Here is an 11,065-nt window from a genome sequence, read left to right on the forward strand (position 1 = left end):
GGATGGGAACTGTGATGAGACATCACTAAGCCAGTATGGCTTCAGCAACCATCCATCCTGGAGGATGGGAACTGTGATGAGACATCACTAAGCCAGTATGGCTGCAGCAACCTTCCATCCTGGAGGATGGGAACAGTGAAGAGACATCACTAAGCCACTAAGCCATCTCGCTGACCATTAACGAGGGTGAGGCTTCACGCCGGTATTCTCTACCTCTAATGATCATTGTAATATTATATATCTTAAATATGTATCCTGTAGCTCAGTGGTCTGCACAGTCAAGTCGCAACCGATAGGTCCACATTCAGCGCTCGATTCCCGCTGCAGAGCAGAAATGGTTGGGCGACGTTTCCTTTCACCTGATTCAATGTTCTAGCAGGAAATGTTTACCCCAAGAACTAGGTAACTGTTGTGGGAAGCATCCACAATTGACCTAGGGAGCAACCCGTCCTCTCAACTAATCCGTCTGATTGTGTACGTTGTGGTCCCCAAAGTATTGTGGAAAGTAGCGGCTCCCCAATATTCACGTTTTCTATAGAACTTAAGATTAGGTTAGGTGGGTTGCATGGGTTAGGTAAGGTCAAGTTAGGTGGGTTGTTTGGGTTAGGTATGGTCAGGTTAGGTAGGTTGTTAGGGTTCGGTATGGTCAGGTTAGGTGGGTTGCTTGGGTTAGGTATGGTGAGGTTAGGTGGGTTGTTTGGGTTAGGTAAGGTCAAGTTAGGTGGGTTGCTTGGGTTAGGTATGGTCAGGTTAGGTGGGTTGCTTGGGTTAGGTATGGTCAGGTTAGGTGGGTTGTTTGGGTTAGGTAAGGTCAGGTTAGGTGGGTTGTTTGGGTTAGGCAAGGTCAGGTTAGGTGGGTTGCTTGGGTTAGGTATGGTCAGGTTAGGTAGGTTGTTTGGGTTAGGTAAGGTCAGGTTAGGTGGGTTGCTTGGGTTCGTGCGTTTCTGGTTCGGTTAGTACTTTATATTTCGTACGTTGTGGCAGATGAAGAGAAGGTGGCTGTAGGGAGACCTCGATAGCCCGAAGCAACTTGCTGCCAAGACATCCTTCACCAGCTCACTACAGCATCCTTCACCAGCTCACTACAGCATCCTTCACCAGCTCACTACAGCATCCTTCACCAGCTCACTACAGCAACCTTCACCAGCTCACTACAGCATCCTTCACCAGCTCACTACAGCATCCTTCACCAGCTCACTACAGCATCCTTCACCAGCTCACTACAGCATCCTTCACCAGCTCACTACAGCATCCTTAACCAGCTCACTACAGCATCCTTCACCAGCACACTACACCATCCTTCACCAGCTCACTACAGCATCCTTCACCAGCTCACTACAGCAACCTTCACCAGCTCACTACAGCATCCTTCACCAGCTCACTACAGCATCCTTCACCAGCTCACTACAGCATCCTTCACCAGCTCACTACAGCATCCTTCACCAGCACACTACACCATCCTTCACCAGCAAACTACAACATCCTTCACCAGCTCACTACACCATCCTTCACCAGCACACTACACCATCCTTCACCAGCACACTACACCATCCTTCACCAGCACACTACACCATCCTTCACCAGCACACTACACCATCCTTCACCAGCACACTACAACATCCTTCACCAGCACACTACAACATCCTTCACCAGCACACTACACCATCCTTCACCAGCACACTACACAATCCTTCACCAGCACACTACAACATCCTTCACCAGCACACTACAACATCCTTCACCAGCTCACTACAACATCCTTCACCAGCACACTACAACATCCTTCACCAGCACACTACACCATCCTTCACCAGCACACTACAACATCCTTCACCAGCTCACTACAACATCCTTCACCAGCACACTACAACATCCTTCACCAGCACACTACAACATCCTTCACCAGCTCACTACAGCATCCTTCACCAGCACACTACAACATCCTTCACCAGCTCACTACACCATCCTTCACCAGCACACTACACCATCCTTCACCAGCACACTACACCATCCTTCACCAGCACACTACACCATCCTTCACCAGCACACTACAACATCCTTCACCAGCACACTACACCATCCTTCACCAGCTCATTACACCATCCTTCACCAGCTCATTACACCATCCTTCACCAGCACACTACAACATCCTTCACCAGCACACTACAACATCCTTCACCAGCACACTACAACATCCTTCACCAGCACACTACAACATCCTTCACCAGCACACTACAACATCCTTCACCAGCTCACTACAACATCCTTCACCAGCACACTACACCATCCTTCACCAGCTCATTACACCATCCTTCACCAGCTCATTACACCATCCTTCACCAGCACACTACAACATCCTTCACCAGCACACTACAACATCCTTCACCAGCACACTACAACATCCTTCACCAGCTCACTACAACATCCTTCACCAGCACACTACAACATCCTTCACCAGCTCACTACAACATCCTTCACCAGCACACTACAACATCCTTCACCAGCACACTACAACATCCTTCACCAGCTCACTACACCATCCTTCACCAGCACACAACATCCTTCACCAGCACACTACAACATCCTTCACCAGCACACTACAACATCCTTCACCAGCTCACTACAGAAATATTCTCCTTATCTCCCCAAACAATGTGATCTTATCTGCGGTCAGATCCTCCAGAGATCTATTAAGCTTCATATATTCCTCCTGAAAGAAACTTCCAAGTCTTATCTGCCTGGATGGTCCACCCTCAAAATATTCTTCACATAACTAACACTGTAAAACTTCCCCGATCTGTAAGGCGTTCCAGAGAGTTTTATTACGCCGTCTCCAAGTCTCATGATGACTGTTAAAATGTATAACTTTACGACATTTTTTTGGTGTTTCCTTTGCTTGCCTTTCTCTTATATCTGGTGGCGCTCCACGCCTGAAAATTATCACCACTTACCTCCTGTCTGTCGCTTCAATCTCCTTTCGTTCTTCCATTCGCAGCGTTCAGCTTACCGTGTTTGATTGCTACAATCTGCTTCAAACGACCCACATCGTGCTTGTCTAGTTGACGTCATCCTGCTTTATCAGGCGTCTTGAACATTTTCCTCTTTTCTCTCCTGTATTTTAACTCCTTCGTAAACCACTCTTATACCTATCTTTTCCAAAGTCGAAAATTCCACTTTGGCAGCAGGAGGCTGCTTCTGGAAACTTTCCTTATTAAGACTACTCATAGCCCAGTCGATGGAGCCTCGGCTTACACGCGTGGGAAAGTCCACGGGGTCCACGGTTCGAGTCCCATACAGCCCAGGTGAATGGAATATCTAGTCCAATGTGGTTCCTTGAGTTATTTGTTATTCATTCTTGCATTTATGTCAATCGGTTAAACTGTTTAATCATTCATTAACGCACCAATTTACGAAGCCTGTATATCTTTGACTGAGTTATGAGGGCTGTTGTTACATCGGTTAAAAAGCAGTTTACGCTTTTTCATATAAGCGAAGGTTATTATAACCATCCTCGTAGTGTTCACAGATCATAAAGAAATGATAATGAACAAATCCACAAGGGCCGTGACGAGGATTCGAACCTGCGTCCGGGAGCATCCCAGACACTGCCTTAATCGACTGAGCTACGACAGGGTTAAAATTTTCGAATCCTCGTCACGGCCCTTGTGGATTTGTTCAATTGGTGCATTACGTTAGTGTGATCTCTGTGTGTGAAGTGATAACGAAGTTTATTTAAGAAATGTTAACGAAACCGCCATCATTGTTGTAGGATGTATAGCTTTCGTAAGTGGCTGTGTAACTCCTTGACCTTCCGACCTCTCAACCTTCCGACCTCTCAACCCTCCGACCTCTCAACCCTCCGACCTCTCAACCCTCCGACCTCTCAACCCTTCGACCTCTCAACCCTCCGACCTCTCAACCCTTCTACCTCTCAACCCTCCGACCTCTCAACCCTCCTACCTCTCAACCCTCCGACCTCTCAACCCTTCGACCTCTCAACCCTCCGACCTCTCAACCCTTCGACCTCTCAACCCTTCTACCTCTCAACCCTTCAACCTCTCAACCTTTCGACCCCTCAGCCCTTCAGCCTCTCAACCCTTCTACCTCTCAACCCTCCGACCTCTCAACCCTTCGACCTCTCAACCCTTCTACCTCTCAACCCTCCGACCTCTCAACCCTCCGACCTCTCAACCCTCCTACCTCTCAACCCTCCGACCTCTCAACCCTTCGACCTCTCAACCCTTCTACCTCTCAACCCTTCGACCTCTCAACCCTTCTACCTCTCAACCCTCCGACCTCTCAACCCTCCTACCTCTCAACCCTCCGACCTCTCAACCCTTCGACCTCTCAACCCTTCTACCTCTCAACCCTTCGACCTCTCAACCCTTCTACCTCTCAACCCTCCGACCTCTCAACCCTTCTACCTCTCAACCCTCCGACCTCTCAACCCTCCTACCTCTCAACCCTCCGACCTCTCAACCCTTCTACCTCTCAACCCTTCAACCTCTCAACCTTTCGACCCCTCAACCCTTCAGCCTCTCAACCTTCCGACCTCTCAACCTTCCGACCTCTCAACCCTCCGACCTCTCAACCTTCCACCTCTCAACCATCCAACCTCTCAACCCTCCGACCTCTCAACCCTCCGACCTCTCAACCCTCCGACCTCTCAACCTTCCACCTCTCAACCATCCAACCTCTCAACCCTCTGACCTCTCAACGCTCCGACTCCACAGTCGTCCACCTCCCCCCCGACCCTCTGACCCCAGACTCTACCACCAAACGCCCCCCCCCCGACCCCCTGACACCAGACTCTACCACCTGCCGCTCCCCCTCCGACCCTCTGACCCCAGACTCTACCACCTGCCGCCCCCCCACCCTCTGACCCCAGACTCTACCACCTGCCGCCCCCCCCCCGACCCTCTGACCCCAAACTCTACCACCTGCCGCCCCCCCCCCCGACCCTCTGACCCCAAACTCTACCACCTGCCGCCCTCCCCGACCCTCTAACCCCAGACTCTACCACCTGCCGGCCCCCTTGACCCTCTGACCTAGCTCAGACTCTACCACCTGCCGCCCCCCCACCCTCTGACCCCAGACTCTACCACCTGCCGCCTCCCCCCGACCCTCTGACCCCAGACTCTACCACCTGCCGGCCCCCCTTGACCCTCTGACCCCAGACTCTACCACCTGCCGGCCCCCATTGACTCTCTGACCTCAGACTCTACCACCTGCCGCCCCCCCCGACCCTCTGACCCCAGACTCTACCACCTGCCGGCCCACCTTGACTCTCTGACCTCAGACTCTACCACCTGCCGCCCCCCCACCGACCCTCTGACCCCAGACTCTACCACCTGCCGCCCCTCCCCCCCGACCCTCTGACCCCAGACTCGATCTACCACCTGCCGCCCCCCCCGACCCTCTGACCCCAGACTCTACCACCTGCCGCCCCCCCCGACCCTCTGACCCCAGACTCTACCACCTGCCGCCCCCCCCACCCTCTGACCCCAGACTCTACCACCTGCCGCCCCCCCCCCGACCCTCTGACCCCAGACTCTACCACCTGCCACCTCCCCCCCGACCCTCTGACCCCAGACTCTACCACCTGCCGGCCCCCCTTGACCCTCTGACCTCAGACTCTACCACCTGCCGCCCCCCCACCCTCTGACCCCAGACTCTACCACCTGCCGCCTCCCCCCGACCCTCTGACCCCAGACTCTACCACCTGCCGGCCCCCCTTGACCCTCTGACCCCAGACTCTACCACCTGCCGGCCCCCATTGACTCTCTGACCTCAGACTCTACCACCTGCCGCCCCCCCCGACCCTCTGACCCCAGACTCTACCACCTGCCGGCCCACCTTGACTCTCTGACCTCAGACTCTACCACCTGCCGCCCCCCCACCGACCCTCTGACCCCAGACTCTACCACCTGCCGCCCCTCCCCCCCGACCCTCTGACCCCAGACTCGATCTACCACCTGCCGCCCCCCCCGACCCTCTGACCCCAGACTCTACCACCTGCCGCCCCCCCCGACCCTCTGACCCCAGACTCTACCACCTGCCGCCCCCCCCACCCTCTGACCCCAGACTCTACCACCTGCCGCCCCCCCCCCGACCCTCTGACCCCAGACTCTACCACCTGCCACCTCCCCCCCGACCCTCTGACCCCAGACTCTACCACCTGCCGGCCCCCCTTGACCCTCTGACCTCAGACTCTACCACCTGCCGCCCCCCCACCCTCTGACCCCAGACTCTACCACCTGCCGCCCCCCCCCCGACCCTCTGACCCCAGACTCTACCACCTGCCGCCCCCCCACCCTCTGACCCCAGACTCTACCACCTGCCGCCCCCCCCACCCTCTGACCCCAGACTCTACCACCTGCCGCCCCTCCCCCCCCCCCCCGACCCTCTGACCTCAGACTCTACCACCTGCCGCCCCCCCACCCTCTGACCCCAGAGTCTACCACCTGCCGCCCCCCCCCCCCCCCACCCTCTGACCCCAGAGTCTACCACCTGCCGCCCCCCCCGACCCTCTGACCCCAGACTCTACCACCTCCCGCCCCCCCCGACCCTCTGACCCCTGGCATCGTTAGTATACACTTCGTAATTTGAGACATAAATGATAACCGTATTAAATCAAACCACAAGGCGCGTTAGTTTAGAGACATAAATAATCATATAAGGAAACGGTTTGCGTGTTTGTGGCTTTAGTCGTCATGTAAGAACACCAATGTTATGTGCTCCTACAAACCCAATGTACTTGTAAATAAACAAATAAATACATAAATAAATATAATAGGTATACGTGGGAAACGTCCCATTTTCTATCACGATTCGGCGACGTCACCGTCATGGCAGACTAAGCGATCGTCAACAAGAGGCCCAGGCGATGCCACTTCTCCTTGGGGACTCCTGGTTCAACCTTGACGCCGAGCGGACGTTTGGACGCCTTCTCCGCCTGGGTGCCGCCTGATCACGTCTTGTTTTCGCGTTTTGGCTTTGCTTCTGCCGTTTGGCGTCCCTCTTCATCCGTCCGGTTGTACGACGCCTGGCGCACATATCACCTTGGGTCACGGAATTGTTGATAGATTTTTTTTTTTGCGTGTTCTAGCTTGTTCTCCCGGCGGGGTGACGGCGTTCGGGGGCCGGCTTGGCCGAGAGGTGCCGGGGGTTGGCGGGTCTTGGTGGGCTCCTGGTGTGCTCTCAGTCGTGGTGGGCGGCCGGCTTCTGCTCTGCCAGGGGGGGGGGCGGACACTGGATGACTCTTTGCGTTTTAGTTGGGGGCAGAGTTTTGGTTTTGCTACCTGGTGTTCTCTGTGTGGAGCGGGGCCGGTGCTTGTCACCCTGAGGGACTCCTGGGGCTCCCCAATCATCTGCTGACTGTGCGTTTCTTTGCCGTATGGCATATTAGTTTCTGGTGATTAGCGTCCCTCGTTTCGCGTTTTGGCTTCGCGTTTCACCTTTCCTGGCTTCGCGATTCACCCTTAACGGGTACGCCGGGGCGCATCCGATCCCACGATCGTCGCCGCCCCTAAATCAACAACAACTTCTTCTTGGTATCAAGAGGACTCACCAACAGGTCCGGACTCGCATTGTTAAACAAGAGCACCCAATAGTGAACTTTGTTAAAGTTAGCCATCAACACAAGCCCGTGCTGTGTTACATATATAGTTTACATGTTAGCACAGTGTTGCCTTAGATCAGTGTTGTGAGTGGTGAGGAACACTTGACAACGTCACCACCAGACCAACGTCACCACCGCCCATACAAGACACGAGGCGCCGGTATCCAAAGATTTCACCGTTTCATCGTGACGTAAGTCTAGTTTTGTGCTATGACCACCAAACCCCACATTAGAAAATCAAACGAACGAAGACAACATTCTCCCCCCCCCCCCCCCCGGAAAGTTTTGCTGGTTCTGAGACGACCACTGGAGAGCGAGAGAGAGTAGACGACCACTGGGGAGTGAGAGAGGTCGACCAACGGAGAGAGAGAGCGGACGACCACTGGGGAGTGAGAGAGAGAGGACGACCACTGGGGAGCAAGAGAGTGAGAGCGGACGACCACTGGAGAGAGAGAGAGCGGACGACCACTGGGGAGTGAGAGAGGACGACCAACGGAGAGAGAGAGCGGACGACCACTGGGGAGTGAGAGAGAGCGGACGACCACTGGGGAGCAAGAGAGTGAGAGCGGACGACCACTGGAGAGAGAGAGAGCGGACGACCACTGGGGAGCGAGAGAGAGTAGACGACCACTGGGGAGTGAGAGAGGTCGACCAACGGAGAGAGCGGACGACCACTGGGGAGTGAGAGAGAGCGGACGACCACTGGGGAGCAAGAGAGTGAGAGCGGACGACCACTGGAGAGAGAGAGAGCGGACGACCACTGGGGAGTGAGAGAGGACGACCAACGGAGAGAGAGAGCGGACGACCACTGGGGAGTGAGAGAGAGCGGACGACCACTGGGGAGCAAGAGAGTGAGAGCGGACGACCACTGGGGAGTGAGAGAGGTCGACCAACGGAGAGAGAGAGCGGACGACCACTGGGGAGCGAGAGAGAGTAGACGACCACTGGGGAGTGAGAGAGGTCGACCAACGGAGAGAGAGAGCGGACGACCACTGGGGAGTGAGAGAGAGCGGACGACCACTGGGGAGCAAGAGAGTGAGAGCGGACGACCACTGGAGAGAGAGAGAGCGGACGACCACTGGGGAGTGAGAGAGGACGACCAACGGAGAGAGAGAGCGGACGACCACTGGGGAGTGAGAGAGAGCGGACGACCACTGGGGAGCAAGAGAGTGAGAGCGGACGACCACTGGAGAGAGAGAGAGAGCGGACGACCACTGGGGAGTGAGAGAGAGCGGACGACCACTGGGGAGCAAGAGAGTGAGAGCGGACGACCACTGGAGAGAGAGAGAGCGGACGACCACTGGGGAGTGAGAGAGGACGACCAACGGAGAGAGAGAGCGGACGACCACTGGGGAGTGAGAGAGAGCGGACGACCACTGGGGAGCAAGAGAGTGAGAGCGGACGACCACTGGAGAGAGAGAGAGAGACGACGACCACTGGGGAGCGAGAGAGAGCGGACGACCACTGGGGAGCGAGAGAGAGCGGACGACCACTGGGGAGCGAGAGAGAGCGGACGACCACTGGGGAGCGAGAGAGAGCGGACGACCACTGAGGAGCGAGAGAGAGCGGACGACCACTGGGGAGCGAGAGAGAGTGGACGACCACTGGGGAGCGAGAAAGAGCGGACGACCACTGGGGAGCGAGAGAGAGTGGACGACCACAGGAGAGGGAGAGAGAGTGGACGACCACTGGGGAGCGAGAGAGCGGACGACCACTGGGGAGCGAGAAAGAGCGGACGACCACTGGGGAGCGAGAGAGAGTGGACGACCACAGGAGAGGGAGAGAGAGTGGACGACCACTGGGGAGCGAGAGAGCGGACGACCACTGGGGAGCGAGAGAGAGTGGACGACCACTGGGGAGAGAGAGAGAGTGGACGACCCCTGGGGAGCGAGAGAGAGTGGACGACAACTGGGGAGAGAGAGAGTGAACGCCACTCAGGAACTTTCTACTTTTACTCTAATTTATGAAAATTTCCGCCATAATCGTGTCATGAGTGCACGAGCGCACTCTCAGGGAGCGAACTAAGCCCTTAAGGCTTAGTTTGGGGTATTTCGAGAGCATCGCTGTGCACACGCACACACACACGCCAGACCTGTCCCCCGAAGCCACATCAAGAGGATAACATCAGCATCATATGCCAGGCGCATATCGCGCTTAAACTCTCGTCGCTGGAAGACACGAGGGTTAAGGAGACATGATCACCACATACAAGATTTTTAAAGTAACTGATAGGGTTCACAAAGACAGTTTAACACAAAGGGCACACGCAATAGGGGACACAGGTGGAAACTGAGTCAACGACAAGAGTTGTTATGACATTTGTTATGACAAGTGAGCCATAAAGACATTAGATATAATTTTGTTAATGTCAGAGTAGTTAACTGATGGACTGCATTAGGAAGTGATGTGGTGGAGGCAGACTCCATGCACAGTTTCAAGTGTAGATATGATAGAGCCCAATAGGCCCAGGAACCTGTACACCTGTTGATTGACGGTTGAGAGGCGGGACCAAAGAGTCGAAACTCAACTCCTGCTAGCACAACTAGGTGAGTACACACAAAAGGGCGACAGACAAGAGGAACTGAACTACAGGCCAGTGTCCTTAACTTGTATACCATGCACAGTGATGGAGAAGATCGTGAGAAATAACCTAGAAGCACATCTAGAGAGAAGGGACTTCGTGGCACACCACCAACATGGGTTCATAGACGGTAAATCTTGCCTCACTGGTTTAATAAAATGTTATAATCAGGTAACAAAGGTTAAGCAAGACAGAGAAGGGTGGGCGGACTGCATGTTCTTGAATTGTAGGAAAACATTTGACACAGTACTCCATAAGAGGTTGGTGCATAAGCTGGAGAAACAGGCAAGAGTAACTGGTTGGGTGCTCCAATGGATAAGGGAGTGCATAAGCAATAGGAAACAGAGAGTTACAGTGAGGGGTGAGACCTCAGATTGGCGTGAAGTCACCAATGGAGTTCCACAGGGCTCTGTACTCGGTCCTATCCTGTTTCTGATATACGTAACTGATCTCCCAGAGGGTATAGACTCATTCCTCTCAATGTTTGCTGACGTCGCCAAAATTATGATTAAGACAGAGGAGGACTGCTTGAGGCTTCAAGAAGATCTGGTCAAGCTGCAGGAATGGTCGAACAAGTGGTTGTTAGAGTTTATCCCAAGCAAATGCAATGTAATGAAGATAGGTGTTTGAAGCAGGAGACCAGATACAAGGTATCATTTGGGAGAGGAAATACTTTAAGTGTCAGAGAGGGAGAAATACCTGGGGGGGATGATATCACGCCAGACCTGTCCCCTGAAGCTCATATCAAGGATACCTGGCCAAACTGAAGGAATAGTACAACAAATGGCTTTTAGAATATAACCTTAACAAATGTAAAGTATTGAAAATAGGTGTAGAGAGCAGGAGACCAGATGCAAGGTATC

General features: G+C 54.2%; 1 protein-coding gene across 1 annotated transcript; it reads left to right on the forward strand.

Annotated features, from left to right (window-relative positions):
- Window positions 1-3,770: 3,770 nt before the first annotated feature.
- LOC123753309 (mucin-2-like) lies at window positions 3,771-4,709 on the forward strand. The gene has a single exon (XM_045735309.2). The coding sequence runs from the start codon at window positions 3,771-3,773 to the stop codon at window positions 4,707-4,709; it is 939 nt and encodes a 312-aa protein (XP_045591265.2).
- The last annotated feature ends 6,356 nt before the right edge of the window (window positions 4,710-11,065 follow it).

Source organism: Procambarus clarkii, chromosome 11 (assembly GCF_040958095.1).
Source record: "Procambarus clarkii isolate CNS0578487 chromosome 11, FALCON_Pclarkii_2.0, whole genome shotgun sequence".
Taxonomy (NCBI): domain Eukaryota; kingdom Metazoa; phylum Arthropoda; class Malacostraca; order Decapoda; family Cambaridae; genus Procambarus; species Procambarus clarkii.